This window comes from Artemia franciscana, chromosome 16, assembly GCF_032884065.1.
Source record: "Artemia franciscana chromosome 16, ASM3288406v1, whole genome shotgun sequence".
Classification (NCBI taxonomy): domain Eukaryota; kingdom Metazoa; phylum Arthropoda; class Branchiopoda; order Anostraca; family Artemiidae; genus Artemia; species Artemia franciscana.
This window is the reverse complement of record NC_088878.1, coordinates 32,547,330-32,574,619: the sequence shown is the minus strand read 5'-3', so window position 1 is coordinate 32,574,619 and position 27,290 is coordinate 32,547,330. Positions and strand designations below refer to the sequence as shown.

Below are 27,290 nucleotides of genomic sequence, written 5' to 3'. Positions count from 1 at the left end.
AGTATATACTACATATGATATAGTAATACATTAAGCAATACAGGCATGAAGGTATCCAGGTTTTTTTTTTTTGGGGGGGGGGGGTTGAGGTTGCAAAAGGATTTTTTTTGGCGGGGGGTACGAAAGTATTCAAAAGTGCAAAAAAATTGTTCATATTACGGCCTTGAATATAGTACACCCGACAAAGGGATAGTCTTCATACTTCTTAGACCGTCACTACCCTATCGTAATGTTTCTTTATTTATAAGGGGGTTGAAGCGTGAAAAATTTGGATGATGAAACAAAAACTATCGTTAATTTTGTTCATTTTAATCTGCTAGCGTATAATAGAATCAAACACCGAAAAATAGGTTCGGTAGTATAAATTTTTCAGAGAAATAAGTCAAAGATAGGCTGTTCCACTATCAGAGCTATAAAGTATATATTTGTAGTATTTAGATACATTTTAAGTATATTGTAATACTTAAATAGAATACTATAATTAAATCTATTAAATTTAATATATAACTAATGTTAGTTTAATATACGTATACATACCGAAACCCTATAGGCAAGTGTGTATTTTCCTGATGAGCCCTTGTGTTGGGTTGTCGCCTCTGAACTATTTGTCTTTTTTTTACTGTTTTTAATATTTGGTAAATGACGACTTATGCTTACTTACGACACGACTGCCTGTCCATGGATTATTCTTTATGGTTGATTGTGTATGGCTATGCTGTTTGGCCTATGCAATTGGATGGATGAGTAGGGTGAAGGCCTCATTCAAGTACTGATCTATATTCCTTTCTCCTTCGGTCTTTCTTTTTTTATATAGTTTTTTTTTTGCTGTTGCTTTGGTGATTTCTTTTTTCATTATACACAAATTAAATATATTGTTATACTAAATAATCTACATATTTAAAATTGTGATTTAATTGTAGGTGCATTTGCTTCATGGTACTGGACATTCCGAAAGCCTAAAGACGTTCCTTTATTTCCTCTATGGACTAGTTTTTATCGCGCTATCAGGTAATATCATTTTAGTTTCATCTTTCTCTTTAATGTATGTTTTTTTTTACTAAAGTTTAATTTCATTTCGTTTTCAATTTTTGGAGTCTTTTGCCCTCACTCTATCAACAATCTTCTAAGTTTGGAACGTAGAAACTAAGAAGTCATACCCTGAAAGAGAGAGAAGAGGATAATCGGGGGAAGGAATTATGCTTGAAAGGAAAGTAGGGGAAGAATCGAAAAATATTTATTGGGTAATGGAAGAACAAAAGAAAACACAAGAGGAAAATCAGAAACTGATAAAATACAGAGGAAGAAGTACAAATAGTGACGGATTTTTTTTTTCTTCTGATAAATGGAGAAACAAAATGAAATAAAATCAACATAATATATCTCTACTTCCCTGAATCTTAACCTTCTCAGGAGCTCATTACAGAGAATTAAATACAAGTTAATTTAAATATTTTTGCTCTTTGTAATTTAAATACAATTGATGATTTGATTTAATTAATTGTTCAGTTTTGATTAACTAGTGTTAATCTTAATTAATTTTATTTAAATGCTCAATTTTAATCAATTAGTTAGTGTTAACTGTAATTAATTAGTTAAGTCAATTTAAGTGAATTTGCTCTGTTGCAAATCTAGAGGAATTTGCTTCTCTTTAAGTAGATTTTCTCCTTCCCTGTCGAAAATAAAATCATGTAACAATTAAAGGTGAAATCTTTATTTAATCTGACAAATTGTCATCAACGCAGCCACAAGATAGATGGCAAGGTAGATAAATGGCAAACATGGCAGTTCAGTAATTTTTTTTTTAGTCTGACAAGTTGTCATCAACGCAGCCACATCATAGATGGCAAGGTAGATAAATGGCAAAAATATGGCAGTTCAGTAGTTTTTTTTTTATCTGACAAATTGTCATCAACGCAGCCACAACATAGATGGCAAGGTAGATAAATGGCAAACTTGTGGAAGTTCACTAATTTTTTTTTAATCTGACAAATTGTCATCAACGCAGCCACAACATAGATGGCAAGGTAGAGAAATGACAAACATATGGCTGTTCAGTCAAAATAGGTAATGCTCGAAGAAACCCAAATCTGAACATTTTATGAGATGAATATTCATTTTGTCAAAAATGTCCAAATAATGTTTAAACTGATAAATTTATGTTTTCTGCCAACCATACATATTGTTTGTTATTTTTTTAACATAGCTTTAGCTACTTCTAGAGGACTCTAGACACTGTGTAAGAGTCTAGAGGAGCAATAAAACATCCTAAATAATTCCTTAGACTACTGACCCTACCATTAAAAAAATGGTAGTATCACTCCCCGAATTTATTGAGACAGCTGCAAGGGATAGAAAGATAAAAAAAAGAATCTATAAAATAAGTAATAGATAAAACAGATTTTAAAAATTACAAACAAAATAAATACATATTTTCATCAACATATTCACAAAGATGGCTCTGCTGGTAGATGAATGGTGATTAATGGAAATTCAGTCAAAATATTTTCCAATTAAGATATTCATCTTACGTTTACTGTCATACCCCATGCATTGAATCTTTGAATCTACGAGTCGCTATATACTTATTAATAAACTGTAATTTTCGTAATCGGGCCCTATTTTGCTGGTGTAATATTTAAGTCCTTTTTGTCAATACATTTTATTCTCTTTTTACTATTTTGATGCGTTAATCAGGCAAACTCAAAACGGCAACTATTCTTTTTGGTATAAATGGATTTGTGCTTAGTCACTGCCACTTATATTAAATAGATTTTGTTTTGTTTTGTGTTTGAGCTGATTCAAAAGGATTTAAAAACATTTCATAAAAACTTGAAAAATCAATAAAGAATTAACTAATTTTTTTGAACCCTCTGTTCCTTCCATTCAAGAACTAATACGAAGAAAAAAAATTAAAACGGCTAACTTTTTAATAGACAGTGAAAAATGGAACGGTAACAGTCCTAATATATTGATTTCAAAGCCTGGGGTATTTTTCAAAGTGATAGCTAAATACAAAATGAGAATGGAAAAGAATGTTTGCAGAACACAAAACAAATAGCACAATCGCATAACACAAAAACAAGCACTCGGAGAAGGCCGAAAAGACAACAACAAATTTCTATGTATAGAAGGCCGAAAGAGGAAGATGAAGGCAAAAAAGCCGTGCCAGAAAAAATAGAAGTTCATAACAATAAAAACTATCCTATGACATGTTGTCAAATAAGTCACTGAGCCTTTAGTATGACTGGCATAAAACAGGAAAAAATTAGCGCATACTGTTTTGTGAGGACTGGAGAAAAAATAGTTTACCCCCTTTTTCCTGAAATTTTAAGTTATCTACTCACTGCAAAAAAGAAAACATCTCCTGAAAGTCCTAGTTCCATCCCTGAGTCGCGAGACAAAACCAAGTATATTCTCTAAATTTTGTATAAATTTTGTCACTTTTTTGTGAAACCTATTGATGGTCTGGGACCTCTACAATTAGATATAGTCATTTGCCCTTAGACAAAAATACACATGTCCTCTTGTGAACATTCAAAAAGCAACTGATTGATCTGACCTCTAACACCCGGGGAACAGTTCTGCTACCAACTATTTACCATTGCGTTATAGTTTTCAGGTTAATTCACATTATAAATATTAACACAGGAGCGAATGTATTCAGATTAACACATATAAACAGTAACGACAATTTGATTCAAAAATGGGGCACATCACAGCGCACGGAAAGGGAAGTTACCAATACGTCAGAAAAGTAGATATCCCATAATCACATCATAAAATTCAAAAAATTTGTCATTGCACGTGCGTGAAGGCAGAGTCACGTAAAAAAGGTGTGTGACTGATGTGTCCCAAAAATCTTTAATGGAGAGTATGAGAATCTTTTCTTCTTTTAGATATTTATACTGAAAGATTAACCATTGGGTGGTTGCAATTCATCAGGTTCGCATCCAGGATTTTTTTTTCCCGGGGAGGTTTCACAAAGTTTTTTTCGGGGGGGGGGGTACACAAAACGTATTAAAAACTTGTTTATATTCATTTTCGTTACGTTTTCACGAGTCGGACAAACTTTTCCGGCGGAGGTGGCTCAAACCCCCTAACCTCTCCCTGGATACGGCCTTGTGTCGAGGTTTTTAATTATTTGAGCTAAGGGTGCTTTCCATGTAGCGATCTTACCTAATGATGATGACTTGTTTTGTTTAAAATCTGACCCGCGTCACCGAATTTTAATTAATTAGTTCCCGCCCATTAGGTACTTTCTTTTCCAAGTTTATAAAATAATTAATAATTTCTGATTTAGTCAGAAGTTAAACTAAAGATAGGTGGGACGGAATAAGTCTTAGCCAAATAGAAAATTGATTGAATTCTGTGTATAGAATATTGCCCTCAATATACTTGACAGTGTATAGATTGATATGTAAGAATGTATTTTCTCATTGGTTCTTCCAGAGCATTTCCAACTTCAAAAGTCATGATTAATTAAGTCTCATTAGCTTTTTGACTTTGGGCTGTTGAAGATTAGCATATTATTACCAATGTTGAATTTCCAAATTGCATACCTGAATGGACATTCCACGTCCAGGTCGTAGTTAGTTACGATTTAGCACAGAAAAACGTTACGAAGCCCCGCCTCTTATCATCATTAATTGTAATAATTCGACTGGGAATGCACCCTAAGATTTTGGTCTCTCGTTAAAAAAGTTTCCTGGAATAAAATTGAAACATTTGGATTGCGGTTTTTTTGTTTTCCTATTTTTTCCTTTTTATTTGTTTCACAGTTAAACTGTAAGAAAAATGTAATAAAATTGTATAAATGAGAACTTTCGGATTGTGCCTATCTTCACTTTCTTGTTTGTTTTTTTCTTTTCATTTGTTTCGCAACTAAATTGTAAGAAAAACGGAACATTTTGATCTCTCGTTAAAAAATTTCTAGGACTAAAATCAGAGCATTCGGATCTTGATTTTTTTTTCATTATTTTTGTTTTTTCCTTTTCATTTGTTTCGCAACTAAATTGTAAGGAAGCGTAACATTATGATTTTGTATTTAATGTAGCTCCTAAACCCAGCAGTTCGAAAAACCTAATTTTTACGGAGTCGAATATCACTTATTGTTCATGTAATTATGGATCAGATATAAAGGAGACTTATTTTTATATATGAAGGGCATAATTATGAAAGGAGGGAGTCCTCACCTGTAGGCTTATCAGGAGTGGCGAGAACGGAACATTCATAAATAAATAAAAACACAACACTTTCGCGCCGGATAGAAACCTTTGAGATTTGTGGTCGCGTGAAACTCAACTACTTAAAAAAATTTTTAACTTCAAAACTTAAATAAACCTGTTATAAATAAGGAACATAGCTAAATTAAAAATAATAACATGTAAATAAAAATAAAAAATAAATAAAATAATAATTATTATTCCACTCTCTATCACTCATGACGGTTGTACCATGTATTGAGTTAAAATAGATTTAACTGTATATAGCGACATTATATTTGCAGGGGATTTCTGAGAAAGTTCCAAATTTATAGTAAATATTTCTTGGGTGTTTCCTGCTTACTTTTGGCCTATTCTTACTACCGAAAAGAGGAAGATGAACTACTTGTATTTTCATTGTCAGGAAAGTTGGACTTTACTTTGGAAGTGAAAATTTTGAGAAATGTCAAAATTCTAAATTTACAATAAGTGTTTCTTTTTTTTTCAGGTCATTTATTGCATTTTCAAAGTCATTTTCCAGGTGATCCTTAGGTCAGTTTTAGCTAATTCTAAAACTTCTGGTGAAATATTAATTACTTACTTACTTTTAATTGCATTAATACATTAATTACTTTTTTATTGGCGGTCTATTGCAACAACTTATATATAATTTTGTATAGTTTATAGTATACAATTTTGTATAATTTATAAGTATGCAAAATAAATGTAAAATTTTTATTTTAGATATCATTTGGGTACACTTGCTTTTGGATCTCTTCTCATTGCCATTATCCAGTTTGTACGTGCCATGTTGGAGTGGCTTGATAGAAAACTGAAGAAATACCACGACAACTGGATCTCTCGCTGCCTTATTTGCTGCTGCAAGGTAAAAAACAAAGGATATGAAAAAATGTAATAAAATATAAACAGCATGATATAAAATAAAAAATACGCACATTTATTAAAAACATAACTTAAAAAACAAATGTATTATATTTAAAAAATCAAAACTATTTTTTCTGTATTTAGAAAAAAAAATGTATTCTGATTAGAGCCAAAAAAAAATCGACAAGAATAGGAATATATACAACAATCAGGAACATACACAAGGCTTGGCCCGCCTGAAATACAAAATTATCCTGGTATAATAATTTTACTATCCCCCAAACCTAGGTTACTATAGGTTACAAACCTATCCCATCAGCCAAAACCTAGGTTACTTTTTCGAATGTGCAGGACTCGGCCCGCCTAAAATACTAAATAATCCTGAATTTCTGGGGACTTCATAGTTAAGTCATCCAATAAATTTCGTGTTTATTATCATTGTCCCCCCCCCCCCGAAAAAAAATACTGTGTACATGCCAGATAACACTTGTTGCCAAATGACACAAAATAAAAGCGGAAATAATGAAGTAAGAGTTGAATAGATTATTTACAATCAATGAAAGGTAAAGAATTGATAACAAAAATAACAAAAAAAGAGAAAAAGAAGTAAATAAAATTCAAAGGTAAAAAAGAGAGTGAAGGAAAAGCAAGAAAGAAGTAAAGATAAGTAAAAAGGTAAAAGAGAGAGAGAAGAAAGAAAGTATTTTTCATATATGTCTTTTCTTTTTATTTTGTTAGTTTTTGTCTGGAAAATATATAAAAAGGCTAGCTTATGAACCTCTTCTTTTTTTTCTGAAATACTTTTTTTTTTAGCAAAACTTCTTTTTATAATGTTTTGTGGTTCTAATTCAGCTTCTTTTTGCATAAGATTTGTTAATAATAACATTGAATTAAAAAAAAAGTATTATGAATATTTTCTAATGAAAATGTACGCATTTATGTATACATATGTATTCATACATAAAAGGCATACAAAAACACTAAAAAAACGTAAATAACACCATATACACATAACATACATAGATACATAACAATGCACATACATAAAAAACACTAATGCTGAAAAAAAAGTGCTTATTGATCTTTTCAAGGGCGGAGATGATACTCTAATAAATCTGATTTTTTCTTACTTTAAGAGAGTATCTGGGCTTCCAAGGCCATAAAGTATGGCCTTATACGTAAATAACGCTAGTGCTGAAAAAAGTGCTTAGTGCTTTTCAAGGGCGGAGATGATACTCTAATAAATCTGATTTTTTCTTACTTTAAGAGAGTATCTGGGCTTCCAAGGCCATAAAGTATGGCCTTATACGTAAATAACGCTAGTGCTGAAAAAAGTGCTTAGTTTTCAAGGGCGGAGATGATACTCTAATAAATCTGATTTTTTCTTACTTTAAGAGAGTATCTAGGTTTCCAAGGCCATAAAGTATGGCCTTAAACGTAAATAACACTAATGCTGAAAAAAAGTGCTTATTGATCTTTTCAAGGGCGGAGATGATACTCTAATAAATCTGATTTTTTCTTACTTTAAGAGAGTATCTCGGTTTCCAATGGCTTCTGAAGGATCCATATAGTATCTTAAGGATTTTTTTTTAGCGTGGATTTCTTTGAACAACAATTGTAATTAGCCCACATGTAATTTTATTTGAACTTCATATTCTTTACTTAATTTTGTATACGACGCTAGTAACTGCATACCCTTAAGAACATTGCCAAGAAAGTTTTACTTTCAGCATCATTTAAAGATTTATTTTTAATGGATCTTCTTTTGTTCTCTTTTTTCCTCTTATTTTTTGGATCTTCTTTTGTTCTCTTTTTTCCTCTTCTTCTCTTTTGGATCTTTCTTTGTTCTCTTTTTTGCTCCTCTTCTTTTTTGGGTTTTTTTGTTCTTTTTTTCCATTCTTCTTTTTTGGATCTTTTTTTTTCTCTTTTTTCCATCTTCTTGTGTAACCAATTCTTTTTTTGCAAAATTATTGTGCTTTGAAAATGGAATGCTTAGGAAATAAAAGCTCAGAAGTGTAGAGTCCATATCAGTCAAGGACTTTGGCTCAAAACACGAGAAAATAGCGAAAAAGTATCGTACACTCATTGTTTAACATACTAACGTAAATGATGTTGACAAGAGCAATTGAACATAGTAGAATTTTCTTTGTATTTTTTTTTTTTTTTACGAAATTGGCTGTAAAAACCATTAATCCGGAGATTGAAGGAAGTAAATTTAGTGAATGAAATTAGTTTGTAATTAAATCAAGTAAATTAAATCAATTAACTTAGTAAATTAAAAAATAGTACATGATTGATGTTATGCCATATATCCATGTTGAGAATCTCTTTTGTTTAGTTGGTTATCTTTGTCCTTGAAGAAAAAAGTCTTATGAAAGAAAAGACAAAAATTACAGAGCTCAAAACAGGTTAGGATTTCTCTGGTCCAAAATAGGAGAAATAGTAAAAAAAAAAAGAAAAACATCGCACGCTAATTACTTAACGTAATAATCTAGTGACGTTGACAAGTGCAATCGAATATAGTTTTTTTTTTTTTAAATTGGCTGCATAAACATAACAATTGATATATTTTTTGTTCTTTCAATTCTGCGAGATGACACATAATGTTTTTCGTATGTTCTTTTCTTTTCTTCTTCGTGTATTTTTCTTCTTTTAAATCTGCGAGAAAACATAACATTTTTCTTGTTCTTATATTCTTCTTCTTTTCTTTTAATTCTTCTTTTGTTTAATTATTGATTTTCTAATATGATGGACACTATTTCTGTTTTCAGTGCTGTTTGTGGATGCTTGAAAAATTCATGCGATTTATCAACCGGAATGCTTACATAATAACAGCAATACGTGGAACCAATTTCTTTAGTTCAGCCCGGGAAGCCGTTTCTCTGATTATGCGTAATCTGGCTCGAGTTTGGGTTTTGGACAAGGTAAGCTGATTCTAACCCGTTTCCAAATGACGCCTTTCATGGTTTCAGTAAAAACGAACCATGGCCCATAGTTACCAAAATCTAAGAGCGTGTTTAAGGAAAAAATTGTGCAGTAAGAAAATTTTACCATTTGTAGATTTTATTTCGATTATTAAGGGTAAACTGTTATTTTGAAAACGAATTTATGGGAATTTCGGAAAATAGCGTGAAACTTCTCGAAAATGGTGTTGAATCGGAAAAAAAGTATACAATTGGAACTTACATTGCTGAAAACCCCATACAAGAAAATTACAGCCCCTCTACTGGAATAATAATGAAATTTCACTTTTTTGTAGCCCAGATGTGTTCTCTTTTTTTCCTGTTTGTTTTCTTCACTGCTAGCAGGGCACTGGAACATAATAGAGAGCTATTAAGGGCTCATTTGAAAGGAAACCATTATATCTACGTGCTATTTGTAAGTAAAAGAACATAGTATTAAAAATAAAGTACAATTTTTGGAAGAAACTGCATCTTCACATAAAAGCTTGTGTCATATTGGGTATGATGTTTGTTCAAGTCCTTGGCCCTTATTATCAGATAAGTGCCCTTTTCCTAAGCTTTTTCCTCTTTTTATTTCTTTCCTCTTATTTTTATTTCCTCTTTGAATTCAGTGCTTCTATCCTGGTGGTATTCTATTCATCAATATCTTTTTGTCCTGCTAATATTTTTTCCTGTTTGAGAGACTGCGAGACATCTTTAAAGAATCTGCTAATTAGCTAGCCTCTGAAAAATGTAGGCTGCTAGTGAGTCATGCAGGAGACAAAAATAACTTGAAAGGCCGAGGGTAAATTTCCTAGCTAAATTCAAAGGGTCATTGATGCGCCTTAATCGCTATTTGCTCAGAAAGTATAGAATGTATAGAAATGTATAGTATAATCTATAGAATATAACATGGTATAATAGAACGTAATGAATAAATTTTAAAGCATAATGTATAGAAATGCGAAATAGTCTTCAGTAATTCATCAGAAATACAAAAGGAAATATATAGAATTACATAAATACAAAAATATAGAATACATAGAAATGTACAGTGTATTGTATAGATGTAAAATAATACAAAAGAACGTAATGTATAGAATGTAAAGTATAAATGCTAGAAATACAAAAAGGATCTTCGAACACATTGTTTAAAGTTTAAAGCAAAATGTATAGAAATGGAAAATAGTCGGCAGTAATTCATCAGAAATGCAAAAGGAAATGTATAGAATGATATAAATACAAAAATATAGAATGCATAGAAATGTACAGTATATTGTATAGATTTACAATAATACAACAGAATGTCTCAGAATGCGCTCCTCCACGCAAGAGGTCCTCTTTGAAGCGTGCTTTATTTGAAATCTTGTTCGGTTTACCTGTTGTATAGCAGTATAGCTGTTGACCTATGAATGGCAAGAGTTTTAATTTTTCTAGTATTTTTACTATTTTTGCCTAAGTACTGTCTAAGAGTGTTCAATAGGGTAGATCGGTACAGGGAGATCATTATACATACATACATACATATATATATATATATATATATATATATATATATATATATATATATATATATTTTTATATATATTATATATATATATACATGTGTGTGTGTGTGTCACATGTCACTGAGATTTTCTGAAAGATATACTTTTGTAAAGTACGACCCAGAGGTCTTAGTCAATTTTTAAAATAAGAGCACCAATCGTTAGAGCCGGATAATTCTCTCCCCAATTCCAGCCTCGAGTGTTAGCGGATTATAGTGGCGTGGTATTGTACTATACCACGCATCATTACTTTTAGTTTAATTTTCATTTCTATTAGTTTAATTTTTTAAAGGTTACTGACTTTATGCTCCTAATTGGTCGCTCATTACTATTAGTTTAATTTTCATTACTATTATTTTAATTTTCTTAAAGGTTACTGATTTGATGCTCCTAATTGGTCGCTCATTACTATTAGTTTAATTTTCATTACTTTTACTTTAATTTTCTCAAAAGTTACTGACTTGATGCTCCTAATTGGTCGCTCATTACTATTAGTTTAATTTTCATTTCTATTAGTTTAATTTTTTAAAGGTTTCTGACTTGATGCTCCTAATTGGTCGCACATTACTATTAGTTTAATTTTCATTAATATTAATTTAATTTTCTTAAAGGTTACTGACTTTATGCTCCTAATTGGTTGCTCATTACTATTAGTTTAATTTTCATTACTAATATTTTAATTTTCTTAAAGGTTACTGATTTGATGCTCCTAATTGGTCGCTCATTACTATTAGTTTAATTTTCATTACTTTTACTTTAATTTTCTCAAAGGTTACTGACTTGATGCTCCTAATTGGTCGCTCATTACTATTAGTTTAATTTTCATTTCTATTAGTTTAATTTTTTAAAGGTTACTGACTTGATGCTCCTAATTGGTCGCACATTACTATTAGTTTAATTTTCATTACTAATATTTTAATTTTCTTAAAGGTTACTGATTTGATGCTCCTAATTGGTCGCTCATTACTATTAGTTTAATTTTCATTACTAATATTTTAATTTTCTTAAAGGTTACTGATTTGATGCTCCTGATTGGTCGCTCATTACTATTAGCTTAATTTTCATTACTAATATTTTAATTTTCTTAAAGGTTACTGATTTGATGCTCCTAATTGGTCGGTCATTACTATTAGTTTAATTTTCATTTCTATTAGTTTAATTTTTTAAAGGCTACTGACTTGATGCTCCTAATTGGTCGCTCATTACTATTAGTTTAATTTTCATTACTAATATTTTAATTTTCTTAAAGGTTACTGACTTGATGCTCCTAATTGGTCGCTCATTACTATTAGTTTAATTTTCATTTCTATTAGTTTAATTTTTTAAAGGTTACTGACTTTATGCTCCTAATTGGTCGCACATTACTATTAGTTTAATTTTCATTACTATTATTTTAATTTTCTTAAAGGTTACTGATTTGATGCTCCTAATTGGTCGCTCATTACTATTAGTTTAATTTTCATTACTTTTACTTTAATTTTCTCAAAGACTACTGATTTGATGCTCCTAATTGTTCGCTCATTACTATTAGTTTAATTTTCATTACTAATATTTTAATTTTCTTAAAGGTTACTGATTTAATGCTCCTAATTGGTCGCTCATTACTATTAGTTTAATTTTCATTTCTATTAGTTTAATTTTTTAAAAGTTACTGACTTGATGCTCCTATTTGGTCGCTCATTACTATTAGTTTAATTTTCATTACTAATATTTCAATTTTCTGAAAGGTTACTGATTTGATGCTCCTAATTGGTCGCTCATTACTATTAGTTTAATTTTCATTACTTTTACTTTAATTTTCTCAAAGGCTACTGATTTGATGCTCCTAATTGGTCGCTCATTACTATTAGTTTAATTTTCATTACTAATATTTTAATTTTCTTAAAGGTTACTGATTTGATGCTCCTAATTGGTCGCTCATTACTATTAGTTTAATTTTCATTTCTATTAGTTTAATTTTTTAAAAGTTACTGACTTGATGCTCCTAATTGGTCGCTCATTACTATTAGTTTAATTTTCATTACTAATATTTCAATTTTCTGAAAGGTTACTGATTTGATGCTCCTAATTGGTCGCTCATTACTATTAGTTTAATTTTCAATACTTTTACTTTAATTTTCTCAAAGGCTACTGATTTGATGCTCCTAATTGGTCGCTCATTACTATTAGTTTAATTTTCATTACTAATATTTTAATTTTCTTAAAGGTTACTGATTTAATGCTCCTAATTGGTCGCTCATTACTATTAGTTTAATTTTCATTTCTATTAGTTTAATTTTTTAAAAGTTACTGACTTGATGCTCCTAATTGGTCGCTCATTACTATTAGTTTAATTTTCATAACTAATATTTCAATTTTCTGAAAGGTTACTGATTTGATGCTCCTAATTGGTCGCTCATTACTATTAGTTTAATTTTCATTACTAATATTTTAATTTTCTTAAAGGTTACTGATTTGATGCTCCTAATTGGTCGCTCATTACTATTAGTTTAATTTTCATTTCTATTAGTTTAATTTTTTAAAGGCTACTGACTTGATGCTCCTAATTGGTCGCTCATTACTATTAGTTTAATTTTCATTACTAATATTTTAATTTTCTTAAAGGTTACTGATTTGATGCTCCTAATTGGTCGCTCATTACTATTAGTTTAATTTTCATTTCTATTAGTTTAATTTTTTAAAGGTTACTGACTTGATGCTCCTAATTGGTCGCTCATTACTATTAGTTTAATTTTCATTACTTTTACTTTAATTTACTTTTTTACTTTACTGACTTCCTAATTGGCCGCTCATTACTATTAGTTTAAATTTCATTTCTATTAGTTTAATTTTTTAAAGGTTACTGACTTGATGCTCCTAATTGGTCGCACATTACTATTAGTTTAATTTTCATTACTGATATTTTAATTTTCTTAAAGGTTACTGACTTGATGCTCCTAATTGGTCGCTTGGTTATCTGTATTGGTATTGGAATCCTATCCAACTATGTATTGACAGGAGGAGTGCCACAACTGAATTCTGAGCTACCACAGTTGTCCTACCAAATCGTCCCTATAGTGGTCATTGTCATTGGGTCGTATTTTATCACTGGAGCCTTCTTTGGGGTATATGCTATGGCCGTTGATACAATGTTCTTGAGCTTCCGTAAGTTTTTTTTGTTTTATACCTCGCCGCTAAAATCAGTAAATTCATTCTGTTGTATCATTGCTACAACTAAATGTTGATATATGTGTAAAACAGTCGCTAAATGCCAGGAGTGCCCATTTGCGAAAATCTATAGGAGGGGCGGGATTTTGTTGATTTTATTGGTTATCTTCCTTTTCTTTTTATTGCAAATACCTAAAAATAGGTATTTTTGAAGATCTAAGGGGTGGTCTCTCCCCCCTTTAGCCCCTGCTAAATACTCAGTAGTGGAGTGAAAGGCCCGTACTTGGGATTTTTAGTGAAGGAGGGGGTCAAGGAATGTTAACTAAATGGAAGTTATGACTAGGGAAGATACCCGAATCCTATCCCCAACTTTTTGGCATTAAATTCTTCTTACCAGAGAATACAGAATCTCAGAGTTGAAAATCCTCAAAATTTTCAACCGACACTACCCTTTTCCCTATGTGACTCAGGCAAAATATTCATATACGCATATGTTGAAACGACTCTAGCTGTAATAGACGATGAAATATTATCACACGCTAGGTATACATACAGTTATCTATGTTATTTTTGACATTGCTGTTTGACATTTCTCATTTCCCTAGGTGACTCAGGCAAAATATTCATATACGCATATGTCGAAACGACTCTAGCTGTAATAGACGATGAAATATTATCATACGCTAGGTATACATACAGTTATCTATGTTATTTTTGACATTGCTGTTTGACATTTCTCATTTCCCTAGGTGACTCAGGCAAAATATTCATATACGCATATGTCGAAACGACTCTAGCTGTAATAGACGATGAAATATTATCACACGCTAGACATACATACAGTTATCTATGTTATTTTTGACATTGCTGTTTGACATTTCTCATTGGCTCCCCGTTTGGGCGTGCGTAATGCCGAATTTTTACCGATGGACTGGGCTGTGGTGGGAATTAATATTTCGCTCTGCTGACCACACCCATGGCTAGCCATGGCTCCCCGTTTGGGCGTGCGTAATGCCGAATTTTTACCGATGGATTTGGCTGTGGTGGGAATTAATATTTCGCTCCGCTGACCACATCCATGGCCAGCCATGGCTCCCCGTTTGGGCGTGCGTAATGACGAATTTTTACCGATGGATTTGGCTGTGGTGGGAATTAATATTTCATTCGGCAGACCACATCCATGGCTTGCCATGGCTCCCCGTTCGGGCGTGTATAATGACAAATTTTTACCGATCGATTTGTCTGTGGGATGGCGGAAATTGACATTTTACCCCGCTGACCACATCCATGGCTAGCCATGGCTCCCCGTTCGGGCGTGCGTAATGACGAATTTTTACCGATGGATTTGGCTGTGGTGGGAATTAATATTTCACTCCGCTGACCACATCTGCTTGTGGAGCTGTGATGTGTCCCATTTCTGAAACAAACGTACATGACTGTATGTATACCAGGCTGTGAAACTTCACAAAGGCAAGTTACCAACTAAATAAAAGATCAATGGTAGAAGAAGGTTTTGGTAAAGTTATTTTGCAATTACATTAATTAACAGAAATCTTGCGCTAATTTTGGGATCCCAAAATGATCTCAACGTAGATTGGTATCGTTTGGTATGTTTCCTATATCCAGCTAAAAAAAAAGAAAAAAGTTTTTTTTTGTGTTTTTCTGAGAAATAATGACGGTATTCAGCACTGCCATGCAGATTACTTATTAATGATCACTGTCACCTAACCTCATTCAATAACCTCGTCCCTCATCTCAAATCTAGTCCTAGAAATGCGATACTGCCTCTCGGTTTTCTATCTTAGAAAAAAAAAAAAAAAAAAAAAAAAAAAAAAAAAAAAAAAAAAAAAAAAAAAAAAAAAAAAAAAAAAAAAAAAAAAAAATGTAGCGGATAAACATCGTGCCTACCCCTAAACTTATTTCTTGACAATGTCTTTTTAAATTATTCTTGAATCATGAATCTTATGAAATTTTACGTTTTGGATTTTTTTACTTTTGAGTCATATGATTATTTTCTAAATTGATGCTAAGGTATCTTGGTTGTAATTATTTTTTTTTTTTTAAGATAATTTAGGTTCACACTGGCGATCAGTTTCAGCTAAATTAATCGAAAATGTTTCTGTCTACCATAAACCAGATATAGTAGACAACGCTGACCTACAACTCTTCCCCCGTGCCCCCTTAAAGGCTAGTGTCATTTGCGTTACACTGAAAATAAAATGTATATCAAATAGTTTTTCTCTTTTCATTAAAGAATCAAACAATTGAAATTACGGCCTAAAATTCCAAACTATCTTTTCATATCATTATATTTTCAACCACAAATCTAGTTTTAATTAGTCAACGAATTTTAAAGGCATTGAAAATCAGTTGGCCAGTTGAAAAATCAATTCTCTCTTTACGCAAATGGTCAAAAGACCATTTTCAGAAGAATAAAAAAGTGCCTCCCTGCAAAACTCCTCTGACACCCCCGTCTCAATCACCCCCAAGGGATGGATCTGTTTTTATTTTGCCATTAGGAGAGTATCTATCAAGTCTTATTATGGTCACTACAGCGAGCATTGAAACAAAGTCCTAAAAGTAGAAAAATTAGTTTTTGTGAAATTTCAGTGCTGTGACCGTGATGTCACGGCCATCATCAGTGCGTCACGGTGCATCACATGGCCAAGTGGTATCACGGTGCATCACGATCAAAGATCAGTCGGAAGGGTGTGTGAAAGCACAGGGTGGTTGACCCCAACCCCCCGTTGCACTTCCTGGCTGAAGGGCCATGAAACGGAAATCAGCACCGCCGGTTTGGACCTTAAGAGTTTAGTGCCGTCTTACTTACTTTTTTTTACTTACTTTTTTATTACTGCTTGGGGACCTAGTCTCACAAAACAATAAAGTAGATAACAATAATTACAATAAATGTAGTAAAATAAATATTATGTATCTAAAATAAATAAATATAAATGAATAACTGCAACACTTAAAATAAAAAAAAAACAACTAAATATACTGAAATAGATAGTATAACAACCAACAAATCTATTAGTCTTATATATCGTAAATTGTCATCGGTGTGTTCTAATGGTATCGATGGTACCAAGAATCAGTTGATAGATTATCAGTTATTTCACCTCTTCAAAATATAGTCACAATTAACTAAAGGAATACTTGCAGATTAGAAATGTATGTTTAGTATTGTAATGTGAGGCTCATATTCAAGAAGCCATTTACTAGACATGTAGGCTCAATACTGTGTTTGACTAAAAGGCCGTCATATTTTTGTTAAAGCCTGGCGTTTATAACCAGCGTTTCAATTTGTAATCGCTCTTCTTTTTCTTTAAAAATCATTTTTTAAAACTTCTGTACTAAATTACTTTTACTAAAAAAGAATGTTTTTATAAAGTTTTGTAGATAGTATGTATGTGTAGTCGTTAGTAAGTAATTATTGAATAATAATGAAAGTTTTTCTACCTATATAGTCAGTAAGTGTGTGTAACTAATCAGGCGTCTGCATAATGCAACCCAAAGCTAAAGATACCCTCACCGCCTCATATCACCTCAGTATTCTCTCCCGGAGAATACCCAACCTTAGAAGTTGATGTTCCCTTTGTATGATGCGAACTGTTATCTCATAGTGATTATTCTTGGTAAGTTTGGGAAATGATACTCAGAGGCCTATATCGAGAAGTTTACAATTAGTTCTTGATCAAAGGGTACTAAAGTTATGAAAGAAATGAACTGAAAAAGGCTCTGCAAAGCTTTTGGCTTTTTTTTTAGTAAGTTCTTAAAAGTGTAACCTCATACAGGGTATAACCTCAACAGGGTTGTCAGTGACAGTTTTGACTGATAAAAGACACGACTTATGTGTTAACCATTTTTGTTTTGTTTGTTTGCTTTTTCCTGAAGGCAAGCGAATATTTTCTACAGTTTAAAAATATTGCTTGCACTCAGTAGCTTTTATTAAAGTGTGAAGAAGTTTATATTTAATTTTAAATATTTAAATGTTTTTAATTATAATTATATTTAATTCTTATATTTAGTTTTAGTATGTACTTTGGTAAGTACGTCTTGCCAGGGGGATTAGGGATCCAGTTAAAGAATCTAGGAGGTTCATTTGTCTTTTTTGGGTGGGGGGTACTATCAATTTTGTGTATGGGGAAAGGGGCCAAAAAATTTCCCCGATCCTAACAAAAGAGTATACGCTTTTTTTCTTGCCTTTCGTCTGACAGGCTTTCTGAGTAAAAATGGAACTAATTTAGAACTAATTAACAAATAAAAATATGAATTAATTCGCATGACGCTTCTGAGTGTGAATGTGGTCAGTGAGGAATAAACCTTAGATTCGGAGAAGATTTGAACAACATTAGAATGAACTGTTTAATAAATCTAATCTTACAAGATACTGCTAATCCTCTCACAAGGCCTAATTAAAGAGCATACTAATCTTAGCTCGAGGTTATTATAATCTTTATATTTTATAATCTATTTTCTATAATCGATATTATTATAATATAATTTTCATTCATTTCCCCAATTTGAGATTGATCTTTTTTTTAGTGATCGATTGCGAAAATAATGACGGAAGTGAAGATCGACCTTATTACATGTCAAAGGATTTAATGGAGATTCTTGGAAAGCGAAACATGAAAGCAGTTTAATGCTTTGCTCTTTTAATCACTTTCTTATGTGTTTTCACAATTTTCTCCATATGTATCTCATTAATGGCTTCTTTTTACTCTTTTATTCGGAATATTGCCATTTTTCATAAACTAAGAACATATATTCAATATATGTTCATACAGTATAGATGTTCACAGGAAAATGTACGCAAACAACACGTTCGGTCCTCCAGCTATTTTTTCTTTTTTTTCAATATGAACTTGAAGCACCATTAACAATAAAAATAAACCAAGTGTTTGATTTTGCAAATTTAGTTAAGTTATTTATTAAAATTAGTTTATTAAGTATACTCAGATAATTTGTTGGATACATTGATGCTCTAGATGTTGTACTAGTAACGTCAATAAAGTACCTAGCAACAAGAAAGATCCAAAATAAAGAAGTAACTAAAGTATAATCTTAGAATAGTATGATAATAAAAATGATTTAAAGCTCTACTTTCAAAATTCTTAATGACAATAAATTTAAATGACAATGATAAATAAAATATCAGATTTTCTATACATCTATTTCTTATTAAGTTTTCTAAGATAGTAAAGAAGAAAATGGCTGATATTTTTACACAAATTTTGTGTCTGACTAATATAAATAGAAAATAAAGTAATTGATTTGTAATTAAAATTAAAGGCCTGATATCTAAGAAGCCAAAGATTAAAGTCGAGTGAAATTAAGCCCATTACTAATAGTAAAGGTAATAATTAAAAAAATATTTCGTTTTATTAATTTAAAAACGTTTTGTCTTGTTTGATGCATAACAATAAGCATATACATGAATAGTTTGTTTTATAAATTAATAATTGGGGTAATTTGTAAAATAATAAACAAAATTAATTTGTTTAGTTAGACTTAACCAAAACAAAATAATTAAGGTGAAATTGGAATTAAAAACCACATATTCAAGCAGTCAAAGATTAAAGCATGAAATTAAGCCAATTGCTAATAATTAAGGTAATAATTAAGTAAAATGTTTTGTTTACTAATTTAAAAACATTTTGTTTGTTTGATACAGAACAATAAACATATACATAAATAATTTGCTTGATACTTAAGTAAAATAATCAAGTTGAAATTGGAATTAAAATCAGATATTGAAGTAGTCATTTATGAAATCTAAGCCGAATTCTGCTAGGAATCAAGCCAATTACTAATACTTAAGGTAATAATTAAGTAAAATATTTTATTTTATGAATTTTAAAACATTTTGTTTTGTTTAATACATAATAATAAACATCTACATAAATAGTTTGTTTTATAATCAAGTAAAATAATTTGTAAAATAATAAAACAAATTGATTTGTTTAATCAAAAATTACGTAAAATGAAACAATCAAGGCAAAATTGGAATTAAAAACAATATATCTAAGCAGCTAAAATTGAAGATTAAACAAAAAAATAAAAGCAATTACCAATAATATTTTTTCGAAGTGTAACTATTGTAGATTAATATCTTTTTAATTAAATTTGGTATTGCTTTATTTTGATTGTAATTTAGTTTTCTTTTTTGTTTGGATCTTTGAATGGAGGTTTTGGTAAAGTTGTGGGTACCAATTTGGTCTCCAAATCATAAAGATTCAAAATATTTGCGTGGCTCTAGGTCAAATAAGGGACAGCCTGCCTAACTTTTTGCGATAAAATTGGGGGGTTGGGGCAGGTCTGGTGGGCCCAATTTGACCCACCTGTCAAACGACTTCAAAATGATTGAGTGATGAGCTACCAGAGTTTTGTGGAAGTAACTTGAGAACAATTTGCAAGTGTTAGAGCTTTAGGTCTAACTGGTGACTTAGTAACTGGTATCACCCATTCTAATAACTATTATTGCCTATTCGTCCATATAAAATATATATAATAAATCAAGAATATTTGTTAATTTGTCTTTATTTTTTGTGTGTGTGTATTGAACAGTCTTGATGCACTGAAGATGGAATGTTAATTCTGGCTCCATATACTTGCCATTTTCTTTAATATTACATGCCTTAAATCGTTGCGAGTTTGTAAACATCTTGTGTTTTATGGTTGCCGATTCGTTTGAAAAAATAGCTGAGTTTCAAGTTTATTCAATGATCAATCGCATTCAATTCAAATAATGTGTTGGTTATCTCTACAAAACGAAAACAGATGTAGATTAACTTCTGTATAGCGTTTTCGTTATTCATTTATTGCTTTCATATTTAGTATTTAAATCTTTGAAATAAAAGTGGTAGTTTATAGTGCCATTCCCTTTATTTATGAGAAACTATGAAAGCGCAATGCTTTTCTGCTTTAAACGGTGTGCTATTTACGTGCCTATGATTTTGAATCGTTCAACTAGCTCTTTCTATATGTTAGCCATTATTAGGAAACTTGTTGCTTAGTTATTCACAGTTGAGCCTTTCAGAAGATAACCTCATTAAATGAGCTTTTTGTATTTAACCTTATTTGTAAAGTTAAAGGTTGAGAATCACCAGGTTGATTTTTAGCTTTATCCAGTCATGAGGATACCCTCAGAGATAAGGATTGTGGGGCCGAACGTGACAGCTATTTTGGGAAGGGGGCCTCTGCGCTTCTCTCTGAAGTATGAATTTTTTTACGATTCCCTACGGTTTAAACGACTTTTTTTTTTTTTTTTTTTTTTTTTTTTTTTTTTTTTTTTTTTTTTTTTTTTTTTTTTTTTTTTTGACTGGCACAAAATTACAGCACTTCCTTTTTCTTCATGTAAAGAAGAAATTTAGCTGTCTAGGGCTTTAAAATCGCCCTCTGAAAAACTTAATTAAGATACAAAAATGATTAACAGAATGTTTTTAAGCTCAAATAATCTTTTCTACGTTTCCTATTTGTTTTTATATTTAAGCAACTGCGAAGTTTTTAAGAGAGCTTGAAACGACAATTGTATACATTATATAATTTAGTTTTGCATAATAGATTTTTTATTAGAATAGATTAAATTTTTATCTCCTTTTGACGTTTTTCATCAAATCCATCCAACTAGTTTTATAGATTTTTGAAATAATTACGAAGTAACATTTAAAATTCTCCTGATTTGATTTCGACCGTAAATTCAACTTTTGAACCTAAAGTACTTAAGGAACACAAATTCAACAATACTATACAAAGAGTAATTTTATACATTATATAACATAGTTTTACATTAGGATAGATTGGTTTAACACGGCTGGTTTCAAAAGGTGTGTCCATTTATTGAAATAAGTTTAAGGCGTACTACTCGTTCTTTTAACACGAGAAATTGTAAAGATATATATATATATTTTTTAATTTCTACTGGAAGTTCTTAATTTTTTAAGGGCTTAGAATTTTACTTAGAATTTTTTGTTTTTTTCAAGTCTGATTTAAAAAAATCTATGGCCTGAAATCTCGGCTAAGCCAAAGATTTTTTGGCTCAGATTAAAATAAGTGCACTTAATTTATAGTTAAAGATTAACTTGCAGCAGATAAGGGTGTAAACTTTAATAAGAAAGGAACTAATTAATTAATTATTCTGTAATTCAATTATAGAGAGGTTTTATTTCAATTTTTACTTTCCTGTGAGTTGGGTTTCAGCTGTTTAAAAAATATGGCTTTAAGTTTGGCTTCCCAAAGAAGTGAGCTCTAAAATTTGTCATTGATCGTAATTCATCAAACAAAAGTAAATGGCTATGTGACTTTCCACCCAAAATTCGTTAAATAACCGAATTTTCTTCTTGGCGCGCATTTAAAAGTGGCTCTTAATTAGCAATTAATTAAGGTCATTTTCAATCTATAATTTGGACTTTGCCTCGTGGTAAAACATTGAAAACTCTTTGTCTTTTGATAATAAAAAATATAACAATGAATTAATTTCAGAATGGTACTATTATTCACAATTCGACGTAGCACAAATACCCTTTTTTTTTTACCTCAAGGGTTGCCAGGGTTGCCACTCGTTATGGTACAAGGCCTCTTAATAGGCAGGTTGTAATAGCAGTTTCCATGTGCGGATTTCTCCTTTTCATTTAATTTAATTAGTAAGCAGCAATTGGTTTTTAGCCACTTCGATCTAGTGAGCTTCCGAGTACACGAGTTAGCGATGATAGTTCCTTCTGGACTAAACGTGAATTTTTTTTTACACTATGGTTATCTAATTTATTTATGATTCTACCTACCTGAAAAGCACCAAAAATTAATAGTACCTGATTGTGTTCCAAGAATCCCGCGTAAGCAGACTTGTTTATCTTTCTTGCCACTTCCATTTTCATAAAGCCAGAGTGTTAGTGTCTGGTCTAAAAGCCAGAATGTTGGACAATTTAGCTTTTTAGGCTTTCTACGTGGTTGCTGGCTAATTCGTAAATTTACAGTTGTGTATATTCTTTGGTAGAGGATTGTTCATTCAATTTTCATGTGTGTCTTTTTTTTCTAATAAAATTGTGTGCAGATATGTTTACTTCATTCTAGAAAAAGTCGATTCATTCGTAGACCGTACTACTGCTACTACTACCGATAAGTTACTGCAGCACCAAGCTGCCTGAGGCCAACACAGCTACGCACGCTCCTCCTCTGTCCCACTCCTCTGTACACTCTACCAAAAAGTTCCCATTTCTTTTAATTCTTTCCTTGCGACATCCTCCCATCTCACTCGGGGAACGACCCACTTTCCTTTTGGCTCTAGACGGCTGGTTGACAAGGACTTTCGTTGGCAATCTCTTATCCGTATAATGTGTCCGACCCATGTTAACCTCAACTTTTCTATCATTGGCTATAAAGTTTTGGGATTACATAAACCACAAAGAAAGGGAGTTTACTTTTAACTTTGTGATTCCAACACTTTTCGTTCTTTTTAGTGACTTAAATTTTCACACAGTAGATCCAATCAGATAGTTCGTAATTTGTTTTGTCTTTTTGAGTGGTTTGAAATTTCACATATGAAATTTTTAAACCAGCCAGGTTTAAAAACAGTGGGGCTACTTGTTTCTCCTAAACTAATGGTAAACTTAATTGACTTACGAAAATACGATACACGTTCGACGCATTCAGATAAACTTGTGGTATATAGATTTGTGAACCAGATGAGTTTCAACTTGCTAAATATTCGACGTAAAATTTTGCTGATTTTGATGGACTGTAGATTCAATTCATGTTCGATGTAAATTTCATAAGACCACCTTTAGTACTTGGGGTACGTTTGTACTAAGTACTGTAATAGTACTTTTTTAATTATAACAACATTTAAGATAAAAATAAAACTACAGTAAAATAAAATCTTGAACTGATGAGCTTTCAGCAATTAATATCACTATATACTAAATATTCAACTAATGAAATTAAAGGGCAGTTTTAACCGGGGAAGCTTAGAGAAGCTTTTTAATGATGAGGTACTAACTTTTGACATAGTAATATACCGCAATGTCTTCAATTTTCGAAGGTCTCTTTATCTCTTTGGTCGTGCGTTCATGTCATAAATTAGAATATTGCTGCTTAATAATGTGTAGTATTACACTTTTTTGAAAACCAACTTATTTAAACAATACGCCATGTCTACTATTACTCGGTTTCTAGCTCTTTCAGTAGCTAAACTATCTCTTGTTGTTCAGTTAACTAAATGATTTGGGTGCGTCAAGTGCACGAAACTACGCGCATGTTTTTTTTTTTTTTTGGGGGGGGGGGGGGGGGTGAAAAAAATCAAGAATGGCAAATGTATGAATTTTTTTTCAAAAAATGATAAACTTGGCTATATAATTACAAAATATGGAATAGATTTAGTAGTTGGCCCTTCGGAAGAAAACACTATCAAATTCTGAAAACTACTTTTAAAGAAACCTGAAATACCTTGTTACATCAATCCTAACAGTGTATCACTTTACTTTACCCTACTCCCCTAATGTACAGGTACACTATATACTAAATATTCGACTAATGAAATTAAAGGGCAGTTTTAACTGGGGAAGCGTAAAGAAGCTTTTTAATGATGAGGTACTAACTTTTGACATAGTAATATACCGCAATGTCTTCAATTTTCGAAGGTCTCTTTATCTCTTAAGTTGTGCGTACATGTCATAAATTAGAATATTGCTGCTTAATAATGTGTAGTATTACACTTTTTTGAAAACCAACTTATTTAAACAATACGCTATGTCTACTATTACTCGGTTTCTAGCTCTTTCAGTAGCTAAACTATCTCCTGTTGTTCAGTTAACTAAATGAATTGGTTGTTTCAAGTGCACGAAACTACGCACATGGTTTTTGTTTTTTTTTGGGGGGGGACCAAGAATGGCAAATGTATGAATTTTTTTCAAAAAATGATAAACTTGGCTATATAATTACAAAATATAGAATAGACTTAGTAGTTGGCCCTTCGGAAGAAAACACTATCAAATTCTGAAAACTACTTTTAAAGAAACCTGAAATACCTTGTTACATCAATCTTAACAGTGCATTACTTTACTTTACCCTACTCCCCTAATGTACAAAGATATAGCCCAAGTTATATACGCTCCATGAATTTCCCTTTGCTTGTTGCTATTGACGTTGCTTGTTTGCCGTTAAACTAAAATGAAGAAAAGAATTGCCCCATAGAAAATTCATGGAGTATATATAATATGGGCAATTTATTTGCATATTTGAAGGAGGGGTAAAGTGAAGTGATGGGCTTTTAGGAATGATATAAGTAAGTATTTTAGAGTTTTTTAAAGAAGTTTCCGGAGCTTTATAGTGTTACCTTCTAGAGCCGTGATTCCCAACGTAGGATGCATGCCCCATCGGTGGGGCTTAGCAATATTGTGCTGGGTCCTGGGCAGGACATGTACCTTCAGTTGATTATGCTTCAAAGCTTCAATTTTGAAAAAACCTTTCTCATGTGATAATAACATCACATTCAAATGCATTTAAAGAGCAAATTATGTACATGAGAGTATTGTAATGACGTTGTACATTGTATAAAAGGTATTGCATTCAGACAATATTTTTTATTATTATAAAATATGCTTAGAAGAACACCAAACAGACAAAATTTGGAAACAATAGGGAAATAGTCGCTATTTACGTCTAGAAGAACACCCAATAAAGATACCAAGTTGGTGGCCTTTTGGTGGCGCTAATTCACGAAAATATAGGGAGGGAGGACAAGGTTTTTTTCTTTTTTTTTAGCGAAAATACAAAAAAACTAAAATACAAAAAACTAAAATAAAAAATAAACAAAAACATAAATACAAAAAATAAAAACTAAAATACAAAAAATACAAAAGAAAATACAAACAAAACAAATCAACATTGAGCAACCATGCTTAAAGCGTGGGATAGCAGTGACTTTCCTATTTGGATAAATTGTCGGCTAATCTATTCAAATCCAGTTTCTCTTCATTTTCAACGGCCATGATCATGAGAATACTGAATCTGTCATTTTCCATTGTCGATCGCGGATAATCCTTCACACGCCCTAATGCCAAGAAGAATCGTTCATTTCTGGCAGTGGTCTCAGGTAAGGTAGAAACTAGCTTCATCGGTTTTTGGATTGCAGAGTAAGTAATTGGTAGGTCTGATAAAATTTCGGTAGCTCGGAGTAGATCCACTTTTAAAGTGTAACATTTCAAAAGATGCAACTTTGTTAGAGAAAGGAGGTATTCTAGGGCATAATTATCAGCATTGAGAATCACTTGATAAAGATACAATACCCTTTCAACTTTTGAACATTCGAGAAGATCATAACTAGAAGGGTAGAAGGCAGAAAAAGCGTCGAACAGAGGCATACTTTGCATGAGACGTTGGTCCATCTCGCTCTCGAAGTGGTCTATCACCTCGAAGTACAGAAATCGTATTGTTTACCGGAAGAAATCGTTTACCAGAACCATATTTAACTGGCTGACTAATGTTGCGTTTACCGGTTGTTGAATTTGAAAGAATCTTTGGGAAAAGTGAAAATGGCTTGACTTCTCTTGTTACGAATACTGGTAGTGGATATTGGAGACTTTGATCCTTGGAAACCCTATAAAGCCAAGAGTTCTGCTATGTTTTGCTGAAGTTTCATTCATAATAATTCTCAGCTTTTGGAGTGTCTCGTGTAGAAGAACGGAATACATTTTATTCACTGCAATAGCTGGAGCTAACATGAGCATGTCGTAACACAAAAAAAGACTTAAAACAAATAAACAGCAACGCATACACAAAAAAAAATAAGGCAGCAAGTGCTGCTTCAAGGTCAATAAATTAAAAGGAGTCATAAAAAATAAATATAAGTCAAGAACCTATTTTCACGATTAAAATACCGACCGTTTATATAGAATATTTCGAGATAATTAAGTATATAAATAGTTGGTATATTAAAAACACTCACAGGCAAATACCTGAAACAAACTGTACCAAGCATTAAATATTCGTCAAGGTAATATTATTAAAATACCGAGTAAAATAAGGGACCAATGATTTGCAATATCTCTCGGTACTAGAGGCTGGGTAAGTCATTAACTGTGGACAATTATTTTTTATTTGTCGGAGTCTAGTGACTGGTCCTTCAGTAGGGTGGCTCTCAAGGTCAGGTAGTAGACCACGATGAGCATGGGAATTCAAACAAGCTTTTAAGCTTTTAACATCTAATATTTGCACGTGATAGCAGCCAATTATTCACTCCACTACTTTTCCATTTGATATGTACCTGAGTGAGATTGCTAATTGTTCTTTTCTAGAAACATCTTTTGTCTCGTGAACAAGAATGGCAAAGTAATTAATTGATTTTACTTCTGAAGTGAAATCTTGCCGCAAGGCATTTCCCATCGGTATAACTGCGTCGTTTTGGTACTAATTACTGCTATAGTGAAGATACTAGTGCTGTAACTTGGCCTTGAGCTTTTCGGCGGGTTTAGATATTTCCTCCATTAGTTCAGTAAAGCTACATCAGTTTGCGGATGTTTCTGATTCGTTATGACACCTCAAAGGAAGACTTTTGTAGCCAAGGAAGC

At 31.7% G+C, this 27,290-nt stretch overlaps 1 protein-coding gene across 2 annotated transcripts in view; it reads left to right on the top strand.

Moving 5' to 3' along the window:
* Positions 1 to 22,780, top strand: part of LOC136037356 (choline transporter-like protein 2) — a 113,602-nt gene extending 90,822 nt beyond the window's left edge. For both annotated transcript variants that reach the window (XM_065720052.1, XM_065720051.1), the window contains 5 exons: positions 921 to 1,008; positions 5,946 to 6,087; positions 8,858 to 9,010; positions 13,494 to 13,719; positions 18,271 to 22,780. In XM_065720052.1, coding sequence (XP_065576124.1) covers positions 921 to 1,008; positions 5,946 to 6,087; positions 8,858 to 9,010; positions 13,494 to 13,719; positions 18,271 to 18,371 — 710 coding nt within the window. In that variant the 3' untranslated portion in view covers positions 18,372 to 22,780. The remainder of the gene's footprint in view (positions 1 to 920; positions 1,009 to 5,945; positions 6,088 to 8,857; positions 9,011 to 13,493; positions 13,720 to 18,270) is intronic.
* Positions 22,781 to 27,290: the final 4,510 nt, after the last annotated feature.